Source organism: Dermacentor variabilis, chromosome 1, assembly GCF_050947875.1.
Source record: "Dermacentor variabilis isolate Ectoservices chromosome 1, ASM5094787v1, whole genome shotgun sequence".
NCBI classification, from domain to species: Eukaryota; Metazoa; Arthropoda; class Arachnida; order Ixodida; family Ixodidae; genus Dermacentor; species Dermacentor variabilis.
This window is the reverse complement of record NC_134568.1, coordinates 252,427,783-252,452,682: the sequence shown is the minus strand read 5'-3', so window position 1 is coordinate 252,452,682 and position 24,900 is coordinate 252,427,783. Positions and strand designations below refer to the sequence as shown.

The window sequence follows — 24,900 nt, the reverse complement described above, 5'->3', positions numbered from 1 at the left end:
TGCACTTAGCAGCAGCTGAACCCGGAAAGCGCCCTTAACAAGATGCTGCGTACACAACCTGAAGAAAACTGGCGTCCGTGCTGCATTACTAATAACAGGCGCCGTCGATGGCGTCTACCAACACCCGCATGGCCACAGAACCGCATGTGTCGTCTGCTATCAAGAACCTTGCACTACGTGCATGAGAAAAGAATTTGCGGAGAGTCTAGTGCCAAAGTGTACATGAACTCGTGCAGCACGACGTCAAATCGAGTGCCGAAGTGCAGGTGGCGCTAGCTGCACTGGCAAATCGAGTGCTAGAGTGCTGCACCCCCTGAACTAGTGCAGGAAGTGCAGCCAAATCGAGGAGACCTTTTGTAAACGCTGTGCTTTCGACGCTTAGTTCGCACTGAAGCGAAAGGCAGTACGAAGGTCAATTCGCTCGCTGCTATTGCTGCGTTTCCTCTCTGCAGTGTTTTGACAGCGAGTTTCCGCGGTCATAGAGCGAGATGTGTTCATGTATACCAATGCACACATGACAGCGTGCTTGTTAATTCAGTTAGTAAGCGAACGTTTACAGATTTATACAGCCGATAAAACTACTATCCTTACTTCGTATAGCTGACCAATAATTTGCTATCACAATCGATGCGTCACATTTCGGGCGAAACTGCGACCTTTTATTATTTTGCAAGCAACATTTACCACACTTTATAAGGCATATATCACTTTTATTTTGTCGACATAGGCCGCAAGTCACGTAAGGTAATTACCAGATAAAAATCCAAATCATCAGTTTATTTGAACCTTTTGCAATGAGGACACAAAATGGCAATCATGCTAGTTTACCATGATTCAGTCATATCAACTGATTAAAAACTCAGTAACAACTTTGTTGAACTCGTCAGCATACTTGAAGTGCAGATTGTGCTTTCCATCAGGAACCAAATATAGTCTGGAAAAATAATTTAGAAATTAATTATATTCAGTATTTTACTGTAATGAAACAAATGTGTCATGCAATACCCTGCGTCACTTAATATAAGTGGTCAACTTATAATCAGATTCTGTTTTCATTGCCAGATGAAAAAATGATAGCGTGGAACCCTACAAAGAAAATCTGATTTTTAAGGTAATACACTGCCTTAGTGCATCGAGACAACATGCTAGTTGATTTGAAATAAAAAGCAATTATTATATAACAATACAAAGATGATGACAGCTTTCTACATACAGCCTTTGTAAAATACAGGCTACTCCGAGCCTTCATCATACATGTCGTTCGGCTGTGTCGTGTGGTTACCATGGCATTCCTGACAGTCCAGACCTCTAAATGGTCAGTATGAGAGTTCTTTTCAGCCTGCAGTCAACTTGGCGATCACAGGCAACGTAGCCTGTGCAATTCTGACAGAGTGTACTTTGAGCAAAACTTATCAAATGTGGTTTGCAAAGTTCAGTGGCTTTTGATAATTCAGATGTGTTAGTGTTGAGTGTTTCAAAATTATACAGTTAAATGCTATACAGCTAAAGGCAATGCATACAATTTTCCTTAATTTCCTCGTACGCAATGTTTAAGTTTATGCACTAAACCATTCTTAAGCTATGCAGAAATGCGAACACTAACTCAGGCAGATGCACACTGTGAGACATAGACACAGCAGCGTCATGAAGACAAAAGCAATGTTTAATCAATGTTGAGGAAAGAATGGGGACGAGAAGTGTGTGCACAGAGAAGTGTGACATATATCTAAAGACATTTAAGGATTTTATAGCCCTTGTGTCACAGTGGCACATACCTTTTCTGGGGAAGATATTGGCCAAGAATGGGCACATACCCAGTGGCCCAAAAACTGGGTAGTGTAAATATAACAAAATTAATAAAATCAATGAAGCAGTTGAGTATTATGTGGTATTCCACGAAGAGGTCTGTGCATTTTAGACATTAAACTTACCGGTTTCATGTTGCGATTAATTGTTACGCAGGCGCTCACTGCCACTACTCTGTCAAAATTAAACCATGCTATTCGGCCCGACTTGAGAACGAACCTAGGGATCGATGCCAATAATGCTTCACATTAAAGATACAGAATTTTACGCATAAGATTTCTGTGCTTGGCAGTAGCTAACCTTCCTACGTGATTAGGATACACATCTAGAAATGGTGCTTTTGCAAAGTTCTGTACACCAAATACAGCTCAGCTGAGCTGCATTGTTTTTAAATAGTACTTTTGCATTTATTTCACATAAATGGCATGAAAACGTATTCAAAGACCTGAACTTTTTAGCACACATTGCTGTACAGAGGCTGCTCACTGCTTCTTAGCACTCTGAAAGCAAGCACCTGGCTGTGGTCACACAAGGAACATTTGTACCTTCTGTTTCTTGTTTAGTAAGAAGCTTTTACTACAGCTCTTGGCCAAGAAATGGCACTAAAATTTTTACGACATGCAAAAGGTGACAAACAAAATTTTTTTTAAGCACCATGAGCAACACAGGACACCAGTGGGTAAAGGAAGCTGTAATATTCTTTTAGCTTCCTCCCCCTCCCCCCGATCCTTGTACCCAAAGGTCCTCCCACAGCAAACATTTTACAGAACAATGTTTTAATCTTCACACTGTTGCAAGAAAGAAAAAAGTGACAGTGGCACAAGCAGAAATTGAACACAATTAGTGGGTGCTCTTACTTTGCTTTTGCAATGTGTTGCAACAAGTAGAGAGCATGATGCATTGGCACCAGTGGGTCCTTGCCTCCTTGCACTACCAGTGTTGGGCACCTTATTAGTGGCAGCTCCTTGCGGCACACTTCGCCATAGTTTTTGTGCAGTAGGTCCTGGTAGAAGTCGCAGTATCTGGACCACAGCTGGCGAAAGTGCTCAGTCCCGTACATAGCTTCCATCGATGCCCGCATCTTTTCACTCCATTTGTCAATGTTCCTGGTGGCTGAAACAGCATCATGGCAGCTTTTGAGCTGACAAGCAAGTAAATTTACAAAAGACAGCTCATATGAAAACTGACAGGCTCAGAGTTTTTACCTAGTTAGTACTATCTAAATGGCTATAGAAATAACATGCATCACCCAACACAGGGACAGCGGTTTGGATCAGGCTGTGCTAAGAGGACAAGACTCACATGTAGCAAGCAGTTCCTAGGTTTATTCTCACCATATCTAGCAAACTATGCTTGTTTCTGAGTATAGATATCAAAGCTTCAACCTGTAAACTCATACTATGATACTGCTAGTGAAGCCTGCAACAGTTTGAACTTCTTTACTGATAGCGTGAATGGTCAAAGCGCAAGTGTAATATATGAATGCATAACCAATTGCAAGCACAACAGTTGAAAGTTTAAACATGTAATGTACTTTGTTACCCTCCATTAGTATATAAAAATAAGGTCCCTTCTTCCAGTAGAATCCTGGGATTTCTTTAGTGCTTCTTGTGCACCAGACAGTCATTCTAAATGGATGTTAAAATATCAAATTGTAGTCTTCAAAGCATTCATTTAACAAGACAGATGCTTTGACAGTGAAATGCCAAATATAGAAATAAAGGTCTGTTATTCTTAATGAATAAAGGCAGAAAAAGAATTTTAAATAATTTTGACAATTTCCCTGAAACACTGATTTGAAAATCAGCTGTTCTAGATTCGTGTTCATTAGCAGTTCACCTCACATTTGTAACAAATTTAAGTGTGCATGCATGCTAGAGGGGTGCTGAAATTTTCTTGGCTTACTCAAAAGATTATGTAGTGTCATGAAACTTTCAGAATATTCAGCGCACTCGCTAAAAAATTCAATGCCTTTGCCATGTCATTTTTGCAAAAACTTAGACAGTCTAAAAAAGTTTTCAATGCTTGTTACTGAAATACTGCAGTGTTGTTCCTAATGCTGGGCAGTACCTAAAGTGAAGCGTGACACACAGTGCTAACAACCAGTTTTTATTTTGTATCAACTGCAATATATATATATATATATATATATATATATATATATATATATATATATATACACAACACAATGCACAAACAAGAAGTTGCAGTTTTGCCTAAAAGGCAAAACATTGACTGCGATAGCAAATTAGTAGACAGCTGTACGAAATAAGGATAGTAGTTTTATCAGCCGTATGAAGTTGCAAACATGCGCTTACCACCTAAATTAACAAGCATGGTGTCACGCATGCACAGGCAAACATGAACACACGTCACTCAAAGACCGCGCACACTCGCTGTCAAAATGCTGGCATGAGGAAGAGCGGCAGCAGCAGTGAACAAATTGACCTTCGCGCTGCCTCCCGCTTCAACGCGAATTCAGCGGCGAGAACACAACGCACACGAAGCTATCAGCACTCAGCGAGCGACTAGACTCTGTAGCCATCGCAGATCGCTTTCAAGATAGGGCTCACATGCCCGCACACCGCCACGCCGTACACAGCCGCTGCAGGAGTAGAATGACCCCCCCCCCTCTCCTCCGGTGCCTTGAGTGCGATGGAAGACAGCACTTCCTTCCCTCCTTCATCCCCTGCACGAGCGAGATCGAGCCACCATCCTCGGAACACAATCGCACGCTTTCACTCACTCGCATCATATGGTGCGCGGCTGAGATGTTAGTGCACTTGGACTTTATGTAGGACATTGTGGCGATGCTGACATCGGAGGCGGCGGAAATGCGCTTGGCATGTCCATATAATTGCTATCGTAATAAAACAATGTTAGTGATTCATGTGTCAGCATGCCCTCCATATCACCACATTTATTATTTGTCAAACAAGTGACAGCTCTCAGAGAGCAGTGAATTTTTCGATACTGTTTCGCTTGTGCATTATGTTACTCCTACAGACTGCAGTCAATAAGCAATAAAGATTGCTTGTTAGTATAAGTGCTGTGCATATTGTTTTTCACTCTATTCTCTGTGCTTTTTTCCACTTCTACCTCACCCTGACAATGATCGGTAGGTACAGACGACCAAAAAAGTTTACGGACCATGGGATCTCAGAAAATTCATAATATACGAGCAGCCTTTAAAGGCAGCCAGTGAAATTGTGCAACACAATGTTGTTCGCATATGCCACAAAAGGCTGGAAATGGGAATAACAGGCTGTGTCTTGAGACTGAGGAGATATTCAGCTTTTTGCCAGATCTCTTGGTCCGTAAACTTTTTTAGTCGACTGTACATTAAGCTATGACCCAGCTGCTTCACCTTTCAGCAGCATTCATTCATTTGCTGCTGGGTTTGTGTAAGCAAAAGCTGTTCCTGTAATATAGATGAGAGTTAAATTTGACACATACATGCATGCACGCATGCACACACACAAAGTGAAAATGGAGTAAATTACTCTCACCTTCGAGAAGCTGAACATCATGCTCAGTGACAAAAGCATTGCCTCCAAACGCAACAAGTTTCTGAATGCGCTCTGGGTACATGGCTGCTAGTATCATGCCAGTGTTTGCACCATCGCTCCAACCAACGACAAAATATTGTTTGTGGCCCAGTTTCTGCAAATAGCAACATTGATGTTAATTTATTGCAAAAAAAGATTTTCATATACAACAAGAAATTTTTGTTCAGCTTACCATTACCATTACTTAGGATGACTCAAGATACACCAGCACAAACACATGAGGATGCAGATGCATTATGCATGTGTGAATTCTTCTCTTTGTCCTAATGATTGGATACTAGCGCTGAGTTACTCTACAAGCTGTGTTCGACTGACTAATCCAAAATGTTTTTGTAAAGCAAATCACTAATACGTTTCGCAGTCAACAAGTATCACAAGATGTCATAGGAACCACAATATTCCTTCAAATACTGCTGTTCGTGCCTTTCATGTTTCTATCCATTAAGACAAATGTATTAGGGAATATTTTGCAAAGCAATAGTGATCACGAGAGTATTAGAGCAAGCACCATTTCTCGTGAACAGCTTATCTCAGAGGCTAATGTATTGAAATATGTGTGGAGGAAATAGGTCTTACACACTAGTGTCACATTGCATGTGAGCATTACTGTATTTAATAGCTGAAAGCCCTTTACAAATTACGCAAAAAGTTTGAAGTATGGGAGTCTATGGAAAGCAATACAATTAGGAGGGTTCTTTTGGCAGTTAAAAATGATTTATGAAAGAACAGTATTGATCTGCAATAGTCCAGGGATTTTACAAAGTTCAAAGACTCTGGTTTCAGCTCGTCATGACAGTGTCCTCTTAAAGGAACATAAAGTTGTACCAAAATTGCTGCCTTCATAATACAGCCACAACAAAATCAAATGCCAAATTATAACTACAGTTGGACCTCATTATAGTGAAACAGCATCCAATACAAAAATGCGTTCGTGATATCTAATATTCGCTACACACCCGTATCACCAAGAAACATATATTTGCTTTGTTATACACGAAAATTTATAACATCTGCGTTTGTTATATTTAGGTTCAGTTGTATATGCATAGTGCGCACTGACAGACATGCCAGTGGTGGCGTCTTTGCTAAGTGCACTCGATAAAGGAGGTAGCCGCCTGCCGTAATTTTCTGCACAGTTGCTCGTACTTCTCTGTTTGATTCATGTTTTCGGGATGAAATAAGCAACACCCATTGCATATGTGTTATGGCCAAAGCTTTAAGGCATGTTTAAGAACAATTGTTGCATGGTGGAGTGCTCAAATACCTATAATAACTTGCCAGCGACATGGTTCTAACCATTCCCAACGAGGCTTTATCATTGTGAGAAATGGCAACAATCGATTGTCACCATTAGGTGGGAAATCTTTTGTTCTCATGCTTTCTTCTGGCATCCCGGTGTTTGTTGCACTAAATCGTGTTTACATGGAAGCGACGAAGTTGGTCACAGCTTACCCATGTTTTGGTCTAGTTTGCGCACAATGCAGCATACAGGTTAAGGGCATTTTGCTTAGGTGCTGAATGCCATTTGCCGTTTCAACTATTTGCCACTTCTTTACTGTGTTGGTCTAGCACGACTGTAGTGCATGCCTTTGTGTGTTAAAGCTGCCGAGGCTTGCAAGGACTGATTTTGATGGTTTTATGTGGACCGCTGAATCGTCACACCAACTGTCACACAGTTCATGTTTTTTATCTATTTTAGGCATGCCTTCGCAAGTGCAGAATGGTTGCTAGTTGCTTCATACAGAATTGTGGATTTTTTTTTTAAATACAAGGTTTTTGCATTGCCTCATATGTAAGGGGCCTAAATCACACTGTTTATCAGAATGACTGCAGGCAAACGCTTTTTTAACAGCTTTATTCTTTTGGCCCGAGGGCATTTTTGATGTTGTAGTTGCTGGGGAAATGTGTTAGAAAAGAGGTACCTCAGGGCAAGGACTACTGTTAGCTGCTACATATGTTATTGCCATTTCATTTTTGCTGAAATGTTCGTGTCAGGATTGTGAAGTCATTACACCTTAACGCTGTCTAAGCAGACTTACCAAGCAAAGTGATTTCTTTGTTTCACAGCAGAGTGCCTTTTCTGCATGTGTATGTTATACTCAATTGAATTCTTTCTTATCTTTTGCGGTGTAGGAGTACAATGCCAATGTTGCACAGGAGTAAAGCCAGCCTTGCTGCCAGTGCTGTCTACCTTGGCCGGCCCTGCTCTACATTTAAATATACTGCGTGTCTTCTCTCTTCCATACAATTAAAAAAAGAAATACTCAAAATTTGGTGACACTTTAGCTTTGTAAATTCCCAAGCTGGTCACTAAGCAAATTTCATATAGTGAAAACTGCTGCGGGAAAGGCAGTTTGTCGATATACGCAGTGGGATCGCATCGGCGGTGCAGGGCTAACTAGTGCTTTTATTCACCCATGCATGTTATGGTTATGTAGAATACATTAAAAAGAAACTATGAAGGCATTGCATTAGTCAAGAAAGCTAAGTGGTTACTTAGCACAAGCTCCACTTCATATAACTGGGCTTCGTTGCGCTTGTCTACGGGGCGCATGTCGCACATAACATTTATCTATATATCTGCTTTTATAAAGATCCACGCCTTTCCTGCAGCTGTCACCGGCGAAGCAGCAGGCTGGCACCCGAAAAAAAAAAAAAAAATTGCGGCTTGAGCCATCCTTACTGCAAAATGTTGCCGCCTGCTACTGTATCCCGAGCGTATTTTCGAAAGCACTCTCTAGGTGGCCATCAGTGGCACCTCTATAGGCGGTGCACTGTGCATATAAGCCTACTGGTGAGCTAGAGTGTTGAGTTAAAAAGTGGCTGCACATTTTTTAATATGAATGGAGATCGAACTTGCTGATAAGATGAACACGCCTTGGCTATTGGGCCAAGGTTGGGACTATAGTTGGTTGCACATGTTGAAGTTGACACACTACTGGGCCAAAAGAACTTATGCAAAAGACTTGCCTGTTGCCGTGTTGTGTGTGCCTTTTGTATGTTCTTATGGCTTGGAGCATTTAACTTCGGGTTCGCAGGTTCAATCTGAACATGTGGTGCGTGTTTATTCACACCACACAGCTGAGCTTACTGGCTGCACATGGTGCTCTACACACTGCTAGTGTCATCACAAGAATTTCGAATACTATTAAAGCTCACGGGCTAACGCATGATGGTGAAGTGGCCCTGCAAACACTTTTAAAAGTAGGTATCAACAATCCCAGTGTATAAAGGGCATCTCTTCCAAGAAATTTCTCCTATAGGAATTTGTTAGACATCATGTACCAGCAGATTTACAAAAAGTAATATGAATTCCTATTGAAGATTTACTTTTTTTTTTCTTTCTTCCTAGCACCCTCATATCCACAATTTTCCACTGTAAAGGCCTTCCAACGACCAGGCTGCTTTGTAGCATTTTCTTATCTTTCTTTTTTAATTTAACATTGCAGTTTTCTTTCACCAAGTTTTTCATAGAAACTGCTGTGATGCTAAAGCTAGTGCTAGATGCAGAGAAAATAAAGATTAATTTAGTGTGACAAAGCGCATACCTAATGTCTATAACATCATCTGCTTGTGATGATAGCAAAGGCACAATACTTCTAGCTGCAGATTGTGATATTAAAGTGTTCTGAAAAATGCCTTTACCATTGACAATTCTGCTGTTAGATGCTAAAGATGCACTTCAATACTTGTGAGCAATGTGCTAAGCACTACCACATGCCTTGTAGCTGCTACAAAGCTACACAATTTTTATGGAGCCATTCTTGAACATGCATGCTTGTTTCTGTGTTTAATGCAGGTGATTTCATGCCTCACAACAGCATTGACTGCAACAGGATGCCTTCGTTTCTGTCCATAAGCATTTGCTTTCCCTGCCACTATGCTCGCGGCTGGTAATAGCTCCTGTTATTTGCGAGCTGACACTAACTGCTTGTGAGGTGTGAAGGAATGCTGCTAATACACATTATGCCCCTTTGATATCGGACACCCAAAAACGATGGTATGGATGTGAACAAGTCACAGGGAAGGAGAAGCAATTTCTAGGGAGACAGCAGACATGTTTTGTCTGTATACGTATTGCGGTTCACAATATACTGAGCTACTGGAGACATCTGCATGAGTGGTAATGCTGAGGTGCCAATTTGTGGCACAGGGTTTAACCATAGAGGACCTAAACCTATTACTGCAGTGACCAGCCATATTATATTTAACTGCTGGTGTAAAGGGATGGCAGTGACATAATTGTGACACGCACTCCCTTTTTATTTTTTCTGTTGACGAAAACAACTATGTCACAGAAAAATGGTTCGAACGCATTGCAGTAGGGAAAAGTACCACAAGATGTGGCTACCAGTCTTGCTACTGCCATCCATGGCTACAGATAACCTGATGTTCTGCAAACGGTAATATGTTTATGGAGAAGAAAAAACTGTATTGTCAGTTTACTGCTGCATGTGGATGAGCAACAGTTTACACAAGATGTTCCTGGCAACATCAGCTAGCAAAAGGGCAGAAATCTTTAGCATCTTCAACAACCTTGCCAAGCTCCTTTAAAGTCAAGTGCCTTGACAAGTACATTTACACAAAAAAGAATAATCAGGATAATAATGAACTTACATGCAAGACTGCAGCTAACACTCGAGCATCTCTATGATAAAAATCAACAGGAAAAGTTCGCTCTGGTGGTCGGCTGAAGCCATAACCAGGAGGATCCCATGCAATTATTGTGAACAACTGTTTGTTAAGCTTTTCAAGTTGAGGTGCAAAGTCAGTGCGGGTGGAACCTGCAGGAGAATACAAACAAAGGTGACTTGTGTATACTCTTGTTCCCAAGATGGCAGTTACAGCTGCACATGATAAACATATTTCTGAAGGAATCTGAAATAATTCTACACAATTAAAATGTGCCTATTAATGTTATTCTGCACGATTTCTTGAACTTTTGCCTGCTAAATGACTTTTCTTGATGACATTAAGATTAGCAAACAAATATGCAACTATTGTCATTGCAATGTTTACTGCCATTAAGAATGCACACGTGGCATCAACTTTATATATAACAACATTAAGGAACTTCAGAAGGGATGAGCAGCTGACTAATGTGTTGAACTATGGCTGCCTCAAGCTTTGCTGTTTTCAGGCAAAGCTTGTATTGCCTCACTTGTGTTGGCATCGGTGTTGGTGTTGCTGTACAAAAACACTCAAGCAGCGTGAAAATAAAAATTGCTTGTCAAGCTACGGATTCGAACCACAGACCTCCGGGTTGCGAGACCACCATGCTGATTCAGCCACTGTTGGTTCATCATACACACCCTTTAAAGCGGGGTTTTGTATGCATGAAGAAGTGGACGCAGCGCCAGCCAATCACAGGCGTCCCCTCTCTCTGGAGGAGCGAAAGGCTGTGATCACGTGTTCGCTTGCCTCGTGCCCACCGTTTCCCGCCAGTTCAGGCCTGACAGTCCAATAGGGAGGTTGCCTTTGGTTTGTTCTGCCAAAGAGCAGGCTGCGTTAAAGGAACAGCAGTGGGTGCAGGCCGTGCGTCATGCATTCAGCTGAAGTACAGGTGGCGTTTCATGAATGCCACCGGGAACTCGCTTGAGAATGGACTCCTTGTCGACATGGCAACCTCGCCGTGAGGGAGCGTGAAGCCGAGCCATTACAACAAAGAGCCATGGATCCTGAGCTTCGCTTGCACCCCTCTTTGCAGTAGCGGAAGGGCGGTCAATTTTTTTTAAGTAAGCACTCTTAAAATTTTCAGGCTGTTTTTAATAATTCTACCCTTTAAAATGCCAAATATTACACAGAAATATTGAAATGGGTTTAAGATATTGGGACATGAATTTAAAGCTTTTTTGCTTTGTTGAAGACAAAGTTCTTAAACTTTTTTTTAGGTATGCAACTGACATTTTTTCAACTATTTTAGGTACACTGTGTTTTCTTCTCAACCAAAACAAGAATTGTGGCTGTGATCACACCTTCAAAAAGTATTTCCTAAGATTGAGGCTCAAATTTCGACAAGTCTTCTCTTGGACAAACTTATCAATAAACACAAGTTCTGTAATAAACAAGCTTCTTTTGGTTCAGTAGGTGTCACAGATATTTGGGAACCACTCATAGATATTTTTTTTCCCAGCATGCAACTGTTGTGAAAGTGTTTTCCATGTCCACAAAAATGTGGTTTTGAGAAAAACACAAAGTAAAATTTTCATTCCAGAGAAGTCAGGCCAGAATGCCTTTTGCAGTGTAATTTTCAGTATTTTTTTCTTCCGATTGCCTCTCGAAACTGTTTCTTTCACATGCTTACAGGTCTTTGCCTTCCACTTGTTCGTTTTCGGCAGAGAGCCTGAAGCATGCATTGGTGATTTTATTGTCTGTCCTGCTCTGCACCGTATCGTAAAACCCTCCTTGTGTGAAACCGAAGGCCTCATACTTTTATAGCATTATTCCCATTCATTACGATAACTAATGGCACCATATACAGAAATTTTCAGTTTTCTCAAACAAATGTGACAAGTCAAATTCTTCAGAGACTGGTATGTGTTTGGATTCGTTTATTGAGGCGCTTTATGCCAAGCTAAAGTGCATATTTCTTTTCACAATGTGCTTGTAAAAGAAAAACAAAACAGTTGAGAGTGTTGGAAACTCAGCGCTGACGCCCGTTGTTGCACCTGGGTCGCAAGCCCCAAGGGTAGCGTTGGCCTGGCGGCCTGGGGCACAACTGGAAGCATCCGAAGGTCCCGGCAAAGCATGAGTCGACTGGTAACAACAAAACAACTTGTTTATTCTAACATCGCAAAGAGTTGGCGGTCAGGTCGACCGAAGTAGAGAGACGGGAGTGCACGTTAATCAACAGAAGAAATCGGAGCCTCTCTTGGCGTCCGGGGGCAGCTGCTTTTATACTCTCGCAGTTGAGGGCAAGAAGGAACCCCTCTAAAGACGAGCACGTGACTGTGCCGCTCGGGAACGTTGGGATGAGAAGGTGGCGCAGCCGTCGTGCCGGCGCCGCTCGGGCACGTTGGGATGAGAAGGTGGCGCAGCCGTCGTGCCGGCGCCGCTCGGGCACGTTGGGATGAGAAGGTGGCGCATACGCCGGGCCGCGCCGCTCGGGAACAATGGGATGAGAAGGTGGCGCATACGCCGGGCCGGTGCCGCTCGGACCTCCTCGCTTCACAGTTGGGGGAGCTCCTCTCCCCGGCTGCCGCGCTTTGACAAGCGTGGGCAGCAACATGCACACCCACACACACGCGCACACACGAAGACACGTGGCATTGGAACATGCCTGGACGCGCTTGGCGGGGAGGCGTAGCGGCGGCGCCGAACGGGCCAAAATGTCTGCCGCTTTGAACGAAGCCCCCGCGTCCGTTGCATCCGCGCCGGCTATACCGCGCGTCGTAGGCGAAACGTAACAGACCGCCCCGCCGGGGGAAGGAGATCCCGATGGTCAGGGGACTGCATCCGCTGTCCGGAGGGATGTCGCTCGATGATGCTCATAACCGAAGTCGGGCGTCCCTCGACGATTTCTTGAGCGCAGCGCACAGAGAAGGCCTCGTTCTCTCGTTCAGGTTCGCACGGGACACTGCAAAGTGACTTCGGGAGAGTTCACATTTTTGTTCTCGTTCCCGGCCAGCGTTAGAACTACGCTGAAACTCAACCGCTCAGTCAGCAAGCACGGCACAACCCTCACTAAGCCCTGCCAGGCTCTTTCCCCTTTTATACCACTGCCTAGTTCCTTACAGTAGTCTAGCAGCACTCAGAACGCGTCCACAAATTGGAAAATTGCACTAGAAAGCACATCATCACTTTGAAACACTAAACAAAAGCAATATGTTAAAAATCCTGCCTCAGGAAGAAAAACATCAGTAACAAACAATTTTGAGGCTGATTCCTACGTTAGGGGCTTCGACTTAAGCCATCGGCGTTACCGTTGAGACTCCCCTTTTTGTAACGCACCTCAAAGGAATATTGTTGCAAAGCGAGGCTCCAGCGCAGGAGGCGGCCATTTTTGGGAGAGATGGTCTGCAGCCATTGGAGAGGGCAGTGATCCGTCTCAATGATAAACCTTGAGCCGGCTAGATAGCATGACAATTTCTGAACGGCCCACACGAGACACGCACACTCTTTCTCGGTGGCGCTATACGCCTGCTCACGACTGGTCAGCTTACGACTAGCATACAGGACGGGGTGTTCTACTTCTCCATTTTCCCGTTGGCACAGTACAACGCCCATGCCTCGCTCACTAGCATCGCACTGAACAACGAACCCTTTTGTATAGTCTGGCGATCGTAGCACAGGCTGGCTTGTTAGGGCACTCTTTAGGGCGCTAAAAGCTCTTTCCTTTGTCTCGTCCCATACGACTGTTTGGGGCTCTGTTTTTCTTAGAGCATCCGTCAGGGGAGCCGCGATATCAGAGTACCTGGGGATGTACCTCTGATAGTAGCCGGCGACACCTAAGAACGACCGAATATCGGTCTTCGTGCGCGGTTGCGGGAAGTCTCGCACAGCGGCCACCTTTATTTCAGAGGGGCGGCGACGACCCTGACCAATCACGTGACCGAGGTAGACAACCTCGGCCTGTGCTAACTGGCACTTGGGAGCCTTGATTGTCAAGCCCGCTTCGCGCAGGCGGGTTAGCACTGCCCGCAAGTGTGCCATATGCTCAGACCAGGATGCGGAGAATATCGCTACGTCGTCTAAATACGGTAAAGCGAATTCTTGCTGTCCCCGCAACACTTTATCCATGAGGCTTGAAAAGCAGTATGGCGCGTTCTTCAAACCAAAACTCAAAACTTTAGGACGGAATGTTCCCATTGGTAAAATGAACGCCGCATACCTACTAGCCTCTTCTGTAAGTGGAACCTGCCAATAACCCCTGACAAGATCTAGGGTGGAAATAAACTGAGCGCTACTAACTTTCTCAAGGCGCTCCTCGATGTTAGGGATCGGATAAATTTGATCCTTAGTGATGGAATTAAGCCTGCGGTAGTCGACGCAAGGACGAGGTTCCTTGCCCGGTACCTCAACTAAAATCAAAGGGGACGTATAATCACTCTCATCTGCCTCAATAACACCGAGCTGTAGCATTTTCTTTACCTCAGCCTCCATAATATCGTTCTGGCGGGGTGACACCCGATACGCCTTGGATCGTACTGGCTCTGGGGAGGTAAGTTCTATATCATGAGTAAGGACAGAAGTCCTACCAGGCCTCTCAGAGAACAGACCTTGAAACTCTTGTAAGAGCTGGTGTAGTTCGGTTTTCTGCTCAGGCGACAGCGGTGCTTTACTGATAAGGTTACTAATGACTTGACCGGTGTCTTCTCTGTTCGTCACTGAGCCTAGTCCCGGAAGCTCGACCGGAAGCTCTTCGGGAACGTTTACCATCATGCACACTACTGCTTCCCTTTGTCTATAAGGTTTGAGCAGATTACAGTGGTAAACTTGCTGTGCTTTCCGCTTTCCTGGCAGACTCACCACGTAGTTGACGTCTGACAGTTTTTGAACAATCCGTGCTGGGCCCTCCCACTGCACGTCTAGTTTGTTGTTTAGCGATTTGCGCAATATCATGACCTCATCGCCCACCTCAAAACGACGGGCCCTGGCGGTCCGATCATAATAAACCTTGGCCCTCTGCTGGGCCTTTGCCATTGCTTCACCTGACAACTCCTGTGCCCTTCTTAAGCGTTCGAGGAGCTTAAGCACGTACTCCACCACGACTGGGTCGTCGCCCCTGCCTTCCCACGATTCTCGAAGCATGCGAAGCGGAGATCGCAGCGAGCGACCGTACACCAGCTCAGCTGGCGAAAACCCCGTAGCCGCATGCGGCGCGGTCCGTAATGCAAACATCACCCCAGGCAGACACAGCTCCCAGTCAGTTTGATGTTCAAAACACAATGCTCTCAACACGCGCTTCATGACGGAGTGGAGCTTCTCAACGGAATTCGACTGTGGGTGGTACACTGAGCTGTGTAACAGCTTTACCCCACACCTTTCGAGAAAAGTGGTCGTCAAAGCGCTAGTAAACACTGTGCCCTGATCTGATTGGATTTCCGCAGGAAAACCAACTCGCGCAAATATGGACAGTAGTGCATTGACTATCTCAACTGAGCTGAGTTCTTTAAGCGGCACTGCTTCAGGGAACTTTGTCGCTGGGCAGATCACAGTCAAAATGTGTCTGTACCCTGTGGCTGTTACCGGCAGAGGTCCCACTATCAATAACGAGCCGTCTAAAAGGCTCCGTAATGATAGGTACCAATCTCAACGGCGCCCTCGATTTGTCCCCTGGTTTGCCCACCCGCTGACAGGTGTCACATGTCCTCACGAAATGGTCTGCGTCCCGAAAACACCCTGGCCAATAGTACTCTTGCAAGAGACGGTCCTTAGTTTTCTTAACTCCTAGGTGTCCGGACCACGAACCCCCGTGCGACAAGCGCAACAGATCCTGACGGTAGCACTGAGGCACGATCAGCTGATCGAACTCCACTCCCCTGCGGTCTAGATACTTCCGGTACAGGACCCCACCTCTTTCCACCAAGCGAGCATTTTTCTTGGCGATACCTTCCTTGACAATGCAGCGTATGTTTTCTAGGCTGCCATCCTTCTTTTGCTCGGCTATCAAAGCCGACCGGCTGACTTTTAGCAACCTATTAAGTCCGTCTGACGTAGGCGCGATGAACAATTAAATCTGCAGATAGTTCTAACTTTCCCGCATCGGGATTTTCCTCTCCAGTATCTGGTGGCTTTAACGTTACAGACTCAATTTTATTCAGTTCGGGCGTGCTCTGAATATCGGCTTGCTGCGCCTCTGACCCTTTCTCATTGTTTGATAACGTCGGCCCCGCAACTACCGCCTTTGCAGCGAGCTCCCGAACCTTCGATCTGGTTAAGGCCTGAACGCTAGCCTCACCAAACAAAAGCCCCTTCTCGCGCAGGAGGTGATCGGACCTGTTCGAAAATAGGTACGGGTACTGGGGGGGCAGCATAGATGACACTGCCGCCTCCGTCTCAAGCGCTCCGAAAGGTCCTTCAATAAGCACTTTTGCTACGGGCAGACACACGCTACGAGCTTCCACGGCTTGCTTGATCCATGCGCACTCGCCCGTGAACATATGGGGTTCTACGTAAGAGGGGTGAACTACATCCATTGTAGCTGCGGAATCGCGAAGCACTCGGCACTCTTTCCCGTTCACGAGGAGGTCTCGCATGTAAGGCTCGAGAAGCTTCATGTTCTCGTCAGTGCTGCATAATGACAAAAACACAACTTTTGGTTTTGTTTCCGGACACTGCGCCGAAAAGTGACCCGGCTTCTGGCACGTATAACAAACGCGCGCTTGCCTCGTCTCGAACCGCTTTCTGCGTTCGGCTTCGGCTGCCGCCGTCTCCTTAGGTTCGGTCGCACTGCTTTCACTCGCATCCGCACTACGTGTGTTCCCCTTTGCTCTCATGGGTGTGAACTTTGGCCTCTCAAACTTCGAGCCAAATTCACCCTTTTGACAGTCCTTAGCTCCGCGAGCCCGACGCGTCACAAACTCCTCGGCTAGCTCAGCGGCTTTAGCCACCGTACAAACGTCTGGCCTATCCAAGACCCAGTACCGCACGTTCTCAGGTAACCGACTATAAAACTGTTCCAGCCCGAAGCACTGCAGAACTTTATCGTGGTCACCAAACGCTTTCTCTTCTTTGAGCCACTCCTGCATGTTTGACATAAGCCTGTACGCAAACTCCGTATATGACTCACTTCTGCCTTTCTCATTTTCCCGAAACTTCCGACGGAACGCCTCTGCTGACAGCCTGTACTTTTTTAGCAGACTCTATTTCACTTTGTCGAAATCCTCTGCCTCCTCTCTATTGAAGCGAGCGACTACGTCGGCCGCCTCGCCGGGTAACAAAGTGAGCAAGCGCTGTGGCCACGTTTCCCGAGAGAACCCCTGCTTCTCGCACGTTCGCTCAAAGTTAACCAGGAACAAACCAATGTCCTCTCCAAGCTTAAACGGCCGCATCAGGTCAGTCATTTTGAACAATACGCGTTCTCCTGCACCGTGTGCCTGACTTCCATTACGAGCGCGTTCCATCTCTACCTCAAGACGCTTCATTTCCAAAGCGTGGTCGCGCTCTTGTTGCTCTCGCTCTTTCTGTTCTTTACGTTCACGCTCTTCTCTTTCTTTCTGTTCTTTAATTTCGCGCTCCTGTCTTTTTGCCGTCTCCCTCTCCTCAATGGTCTCAAAGCATTCCGACAGCTCGTCATCCTCAGCTTCTAACTCAAGAATAGCCCTTAGCAGTTCAGGTTTTCTGAGTTTGTCTGAGACATCCAGACCCAACTCTCTTGCAAGCTCCAGCAATTTCGGTTTGCGCAACGACTTCAAATCCATGGCTGCTCTGAATGCTGCTTTCTCTACTGCCTATTATTGTCTTGCCGCAAACTAACCCGGCAGCAATGACAACCACAATTACCAGCTCTGTTTCTGACACTAACAAAAGCCTGGCAAAGCTCAGAAGAAGAAAGTCCCGCACTCACCAAACCTCGCAGCCAAGAATTCAGCGCAGTCGTTCCGCTGCAGGCAACCAGTCATCACACAGGGCTCGTTGCACTGCTCCCGGATGGTAGTTGTGCTGCTCAGCATACAGTCAACTGCATCTCTTCGCTGCTGGCCTCCGTTGTCGCGATCTCACCGCTGGCAGACAGTAGTTGGGAACTCAGCGCTGACGCCCGTTGTTGCACCTGGGTCGCAAGCCCCAAGGGTAGCGTTGGCCTGGCGGCCTGGGGCACAACTGGAAGCATCCGAAGGTCCCGGCAAAGCATGAGTCGACTGGTAACAACAAAACAACTTGTTTATTCTAACATCGCAAAGAGTTGGCGGTCAGGTCGACCGAAGTAGAGAGACGGGAGTGCACGTTAATCAACAGAAGAAATCGGAGCCTCTCTTGGCGTCCGGGGGCAGCTGCTTTTATACTCTCGCAGTTGAGGGCAAGAAGGAACCCCTCTAAAGACGAGCACGTGACTGTGCCGCTCGGGAACGTTGGGATGAGAAGGTGGCGCAGCCGTCGTGCCGGCGCCGCTCGGGCACGTTGGGATGAGAAGGTGGCGCAGCCGTCGTGCCGGCGCCGCTCGGGCACGTTGGGATGAGAAGGTGGCGCAGCCGTCGTGCCGGCGCCGCTCGGGCACAATGGGATGAGAAGGTGGCGCATACGCCGGGCCGCGCCGCTCGGGAACAATGGGATGAGAAGGTGGCGCATACGCCGGGCCGGTGCCGCTCGGACCTCCTCGCTTCACAGTTGGGGGAGCTCCTCTCCCCGGCTGCCGCGCTTTGACAAGCGTGGGCAGCAACATGCACACCCACACACACGCGCACACACGAAGACACGTGGCATTGGAACATGCCTGGACGCGCTTGGCGGGGAGGCGTAGCGGCGGCGCCGAACGGGCCAAAATGTCTGCCGCTTTGAACGAAGCCCCCGCGTCCGTTGCATCCGCGCCGGCTATACCGCGCGTCGTAGGCGAAACGTAACAAGAGGTTTCAAGAAATAAGAAATTATGACATTCGCAAGCAGAATGGTGATAACTAGTGATAACCAATGACCCGCCATGATTGCTTAGTGGCTTTGGTGTTGCACTGCTAAGCACGAGGTCGCAGGATCAAATCTCGGCAACGGCAGCCGAATTTCAATGGGGGGTGAAATGCGAAAACACCTGCGTTCCTAATAAATTTAGGCGCATGTTAAGGAACCCCAGGTGGTCGAAATTCATGTGGAGTCCCCCACTACGGCGTGCCTCATAATCAGATTGTGTATTTAGCATATAAAACCCCATAATTTAATTTAATTTAGTGATAACCAATGGCAAAATAGACGTAAACAAACGTTTCCCACCAAAGCTACTGCAATATTGTCTGTGTGCGTGTGCGTGCAAGCATATTGCAATTCCCACAGGGAATTTGTACGAGGTGGAAATACAGACAGATAATTATTTTACATATAAGCAGCAAAAACCAACATAAGCCAAAATTGTAGAAGACAAAAATGAACTTAAAGAAACGAATGACATAACATGCTATAATATCTCCTTGCGACATATACTGAATTAATGCAAACATTAAAGTGAACAAGCATATTTATCATATTGCTGAATTCTTACACAAAGACCAGTTTTTAGGCTTCTTTAAAGAAAAAAATAATAATGCAGGAAATCAGAAAGCATCACTCACAAAAGAAATCATTGGTCGACTTTGGTGCCCATCCCTCTTAAGGGAGTACTGACATGATATTCCTGACTTCTTTTTTCGTCAAATGAAGGTCCTAGAGTTTTAAACCCTAGAAAAAATTCGGCATATACACTTACGACTGCTTAGGTGTGGGAATGCGAAAGCGTTATGGTCACTTTGGTGAAATGTTTTTTTCTGCTCGTTCCTTTTCCACAGAAACTCTCGCCTGTGTTTTAACTGGGCCTTGGTAAGGCTCATATGAAAATGCGCCACGCGTCTCAACGTGCTTGCCTGCAACAAGTTCATAACTCGAAGGACCACTCAATGGCATTCAACTGGACGTTAATGCTTTTTATTTTATACACCAATGACGTGGTGGCAACTCCTACCCATTGACTACGTTGTCACGTACCCAACAACGCATGCACTAGGCCACACATTTTAGCCAGCCAGATGGCTGCGATGTGACATGCGCAATGACACATGCACCAAACACACATTTAATTAACCAGAACCGTGGAGCCGCCAGGGCATCGAGGAAGTGTGCTCGTCTCGCACCCCAGAGGCCCGAGTTCAATTCCCACCCAGACCAAAATTTTAATATTCTTTTCAGAGGAATTAATTTAGTTCATTTACACGAACCTCCGTGAAAAATTTCATGTGAATTCGAGTATTTCTTTATGTGGTTTCGCTCCTTGCCATTGGCCATTTTTTGTACTATCATTCAGTCATGCCGCCGACTAAATGCCGGATTTTTGCGTAATGGGGCATATAATGCTTTTGCATTAAATATAGTGACAAGCCTCAGAGCACTGTTAACAGTACAATGGCTTTTCTACAGCCAGTTTCAGTCTCATTTTCCAGGATACTGTGCCGAGACATCACAACAGTATCCTCCTGGGAAATGAGACTGAAGCTAGCTGTAGAAACAATATTAAACTAAATTATTAGCAGTGCTCTGAGGCTTGTGACTATTTTTTTTTCTAGGATTTAGAGGTCCAGGACCTTCATTTAATGCAAGAAATAAGGAAGTCTAAAATATCATGTCAGTAACATTTTAATTTTAGACTATAAATGACATTGACCTCACCTGTGGGGCATGGGTATTGAATAATTTGGCAGGAAAAAAGCATAATAGCATATCATGTTTCAGAAACTAGACTTTCCTAAATCTGCATAGGTGACGAACTACATCTCTACAGTTTATTGTGTGGTACAAACTTCCAGCAGGTTCAAATAAATTAAGAAAGAAACATTTTGTAAGATCTTACAAATCTCCGTATAAATTTATGCCTCCTTAAGAAAACATTTTTTATACTTCGGCAGCCTTACAAGGTACTTCAAAATTTTGTGGGAAAGTGTATGCTGATCTTCTTTGTCAGGCAGTGAAATAAATGGTAACCATTAAAACACAGTACCAATACAGCATCATGTGAAATCCGTGAACTGTTGTGAACTCTAATACAAAAGAATTGGGCTACATTTATACAGCCCCCAAGAAATAAAACAAGCAGCAAAAATATTTGCGCAAATTGAGGATGTGACAGTCTAAGGCCATAACAGTTGATGGAAGGGGTGCTTGCCGAGCCTCTAGGGCCAGCAATTTAGCTTTAGTAAAGGCTAGAACTTGGCAAAACAAATAAGAGAAGTATGGTGCGCTCTCGGATTAAAAAATGAAAATAATTATAAAGTTTAATATCTTCATATGACTCATTCTACATTATAATACAAATCGAATAGTGTTTGTTAAGCAATTCATATTCAATAAGAAAATTCACTATTTGAAATTGTCAAACATTTGTTTTGCTCAAACACATCTAATAACACTTACTGGAGCCTTGGGAGAGAGAGACGAATGCAAGTGAGGACTGTTCTGAGTCATTCTGCTGCCGGAGAGCAGTGATTGCTGTGCAGATGCACTAGTTCCTGAGCAAATGCACGGGGAAGGTAACGTCTCAATAACTTCAGTTATTCAAAGAATACCTTGATTTTAGGTAGCCTATACACAAATTTATTGTCTTGATTTGGGCAAAGCAATTTATTATTTGGTCAGTCTCACCATACTTGGATACCATTTAAGACAATGTGTAATGCTATAGTATCATATTTTTCTCCTTCAGTGAACACAACAATCTATGTGCATCTGGTGACATGTTGCTTCCTTGTTACATTAACCCCATAAGTGTTTGGATGAGCTCCGCTCGTTGATGCAATCCTGGTTAATTTTTCTTTGGACGAGCTCAGCGCGCTAATGGCAATAATCCCATCTTCAAGACAATTTGAACAGACTCGGCACATCCACTTGGTTTTTTTTTCTTCTGCTGCACGGATGGGTGCAATGCCAGCGTTCAAAAATTGTGGTTCATTCAGTCTTTTAATGTGTTTGCTTTCTTAGGTGCTTCACGCACTTTTCGTGCGCTTTCCAGGGGCTCCAATCTATGTGCTCCAGGTGCTTATAGATTGTTGTGTTCACTGAAGGAGCAAAATATGATGCTGTAGCATTATGTATTATGTATGTATGCATGCATGTGTACATTCATCTAACCATTTTCCCACCTACCTAGGTCGCTGTGTAGTCCATGATCAAATGGTTTGGGGCCATAGGGCACCGGGCTGCTGTGCTTAGGTGACAGGGTTTGAAATCAACCATCGGACCAAACTGGGTGACTGAGTATATGGCAACGTATGTGCCACTTCTCAACAAACCTTTTCCATGCCAACATGGGTCGCTTTAGATGTGGGACTAGTTGGCAATGCTGTTCGAAGAAACTCCTTCATGCTGACTTGGAGCACTGTGTATGTGCCACTCGGTGAACCTCTTTGATGCCAACTTGGGTCACTGGGTATGTGCCAGTAGGTGTGTGCCGCTCTTCAATGAACGCCTTCGACGCCAACTTGGGCAACTAGGTATGTGCCACTGGGAATGTGCTGCTTTACAATGATGAAAAGAATTCCTTAAATTTCTTTGATGCTGAGTGGAATCTCCGTCACAAGGGTTGTTCCTCAAAGACAGCAGCCCGACGCATTAGCAGGCTGCGCCACAAATGCATTGGGTATGTGCCGCTCTTCAATGAACCTCTCGCCAACTTGGGTGACTGAGTATGTGCCACTGAGTGTGCAGCAAGCGAGGGAACAATTATCAGCATTTGCAGGCACTGGCACACCATGCTTCTCGTCTCAGAGGCTGTGCGTGAACTTTTTGTTCGTCTCAGAGGCTGTGCGTGAACTTTTTGGCAGCGCCATTAGATGGCGCAGCATGTCGAGAAAGAAACACGAGATGCATTACTCAGCATTCGCACACACCCGCACAGCATGCATATTGGAGGCCACGTGCAGGCTTCGTGGTTGCGGCACTAGATAGCGCTGAAACAAGCAAAAGAGGAATCCCACTGCAGCACACACCTTATATGTAACTTGTTTTGACTGTGGCAATTTCTTGTGTCGCTACATTGATTCAATGCTAAACACATTACCGTCAATAGTCATCATGAGATGGTTTCCACCGCTTTTTGCTTCCCCATCTGCACTGCATGTGCAATTTTGCAGAGCTCAGCACTTCCAAATATTGAAAAATCGCACGCACGTGAGGGCTGATAGCATACTTGCTGCACCTGCAAATTGGCAAGTGTGAAATCACAAGCAAACTAGCACCAAAGAGTTTTTAGATTTGAACCTTTTTCGAGAGCAATCTTTTTGTTGGGAGGAAGGAGGAGGAGTCTTTATAAAGGACAAATAATTCATGGCACTAGACTGAACACTACTACTGTGCTGTACACGTGAACTGAACTACTTACTTAGTCACCAACTCTGTATGTGAGTGGTCTTTTCTCCATCTCCTTGACTATCCTCTCTCCCTATATTGAAATTGTAATTTATTTTGCATAAGAGTAAGTCTGCGCTTGGTGACATGCTAGGCAAAACATATAGGCAAGAACCATGGCGCATGAGTGCCTGCAAGCCTGCCATCTAGTGCAGAAAAAAAAAAAAGGACGAATGCATACATAATGACAGGAGTGCGAGTATGGATTGAGAGGGAAGTAGAGTGGAAAGCAAAGAAGGAAGGATGATGCCATAAAGGACAGAAGTGAGATGCGATAGAGATGACGATGATCGGAAGTGAGGTGAAAATAGCGACTTCCTCACGGAGGGATGCGGAGTAGCAGGAAAGGAACACGGGTAGGATCATGGGGGTGGGGGATGAAGCGCAATGTTATGACAGATCTTGAAACGCAAGACGTGTGAATGCCTTGGCGAATTCCCGGGACTCTGCAGGTGTGGTGGACAGGGGATGACGTGGGGCAACAGGGATGGATAGAAAATCATTAATGGAAGCAGGGAGCAGAGACTCGCGGTGCCTGGTTGTCCTGCCGTGAGGTGGCTCGGCTCGTCCGGATCTCTTGCCGACGTACACTGAGGCTGACAGTCGCGGAGGTAACTATCGAGGCGTCTGCAGAGAACGTGGACTGTGAATGCCTTGACGCTCATTCAGAGACAACCAGCCCAACGATGCTAAGCGTGCACGGTATGACCTTCCTGCCTCGTCGTGAGCCCGAGCGCAAATATTTCACGAAGCCCGGCGCTGGACGCCATCGATCAAGTCAGTCAATTAGATGGCCTTAGCGAGGGGACCAGACAACGCAGCAGCATTCAAGCAGAGGAAGGACATGCGGTGTAGAAGAATCGTAGCGCCGCAGGACCGTAGTGAATTTGTGGCACGATATGAAACCAAATGTGCGCCGAGCTTTAGCGACGACGCCGGCAACGTGAAGCCCTTCACTCCCATACCCCTTCCCGTCACGCCGCTTCAGCTACATAGTTACAGTGCGGCCAGCAGGAATCTTGTTCTCTTTTGCCGAAGAAAACAACCAACTACTAGTGCTACTTACCAATCGCACCGGGTAGCAAGACGACCGGACGAGGCCCATTACCAACAATTTCCACGTGAATTTTGTAATCTAGAGCATCTACATAAATACGACGAGGTCTGGAAAGAAAACGGGACTCATGAGGTGATACCCGAACGAACCATATAAATTAAACACTTACTTGGACGTGATAGCTGGCTTCAACGAAGTGGAATATCTAGCGAAACTACACCAGTAGGGCTGCAGTCTAAGTAAAGGAGACGACAACACGGCTTTTGGGAAAGCGAAAAATGGGCGCATTGTTGTCAGAAACACTCACGTTACTAGCTGACAAGAATCGAAGACAGCAGGAATAGTTAAAACGGGGAAACGACCTCAAGATGCCATTGATGCCATAACCAGGGACCAGCCGCTGCCAAAGCAGCCGACGTGGCCGAAGCCAAGCCAGTTCTAGCACAGAACACCTAT

At 45.4% G+C, this 24,900-nt stretch overlaps 1 protein-coding gene across 3 annotated transcripts; it reads right to left on the bottom strand.

Annotated features, from left to right (window-relative positions):
• Positions 1-756: 756 nt before the first annotated feature.
• Positions 757-24,885, bottom strand: LOC142560890 (serine hydrolase BPHL-like). Of its 3 annotated transcripts, none has more exons than XM_075673319.1 (8): positions 24,752-24,863; positions 23,041-23,178; positions 22,274-22,930; positions 22,128-22,183; positions 9,993-10,159; positions 5,316-5,469; positions 2,664-2,919; positions 757-934 (listed from the first exon to the last, which is right to left on the bottom strand). In XM_075673319.1, exons 3-8 carry the CDS (start codon positions 22,288-22,290, stop codon positions 844-846), a joined length of 741 nt encoding a protein of 246 aa, XP_075529434.1. In that variant the 5' UTR covers positions 22,291-22,930; positions 23,041-23,178; positions 24,752-24,863; the 3' UTR covers positions 757-843. The 3 variants fall into 3 exon arrangements, with proteins under 3 accessions (XP_075529434.1, XP_075529427.1, XP_075529420.1); XM_075673312.1 differs by lacking the exon at positions 24,752-24,863 and adding an exon at positions 24,454-24,551; XM_075673305.1 differs by lacking the exons at positions 22,128-22,183; positions 22,274-22,930; positions 23,041-23,178 and adding an exon at positions 24,454-24,551 and having other exon boundaries at positions 24,614-24,885.
• Between the last annotated feature and the right edge of the window lie 15 nt (positions 24,886-24,900).

Excerpts from the sequence above, each read along its gene's own strand:
- LOC142560890 (XM_075673305.1), bottom strand. The coding sequence starts at position 24,732 with ATGCGCCCATTTTTCGCTTTCCCAAAAGCCGTGTTGTCGTCTCCTTTA. Across the intron at positions 2,920-5,315 it reads TGATGTTCAGCTTCTCGAAG|CCACCAGGAACATTGACAAA; the intron begins GTGAGAGTAATT and ends ATGCTGTTTCAG. Across the intron at positions 935-2,663 it reads CAACACATTGCAAAAGCAAA|ACTATATTTGGTTCCTGATG; the intron begins GTAAGAGCACCC and ends TTATTTTTCCAG.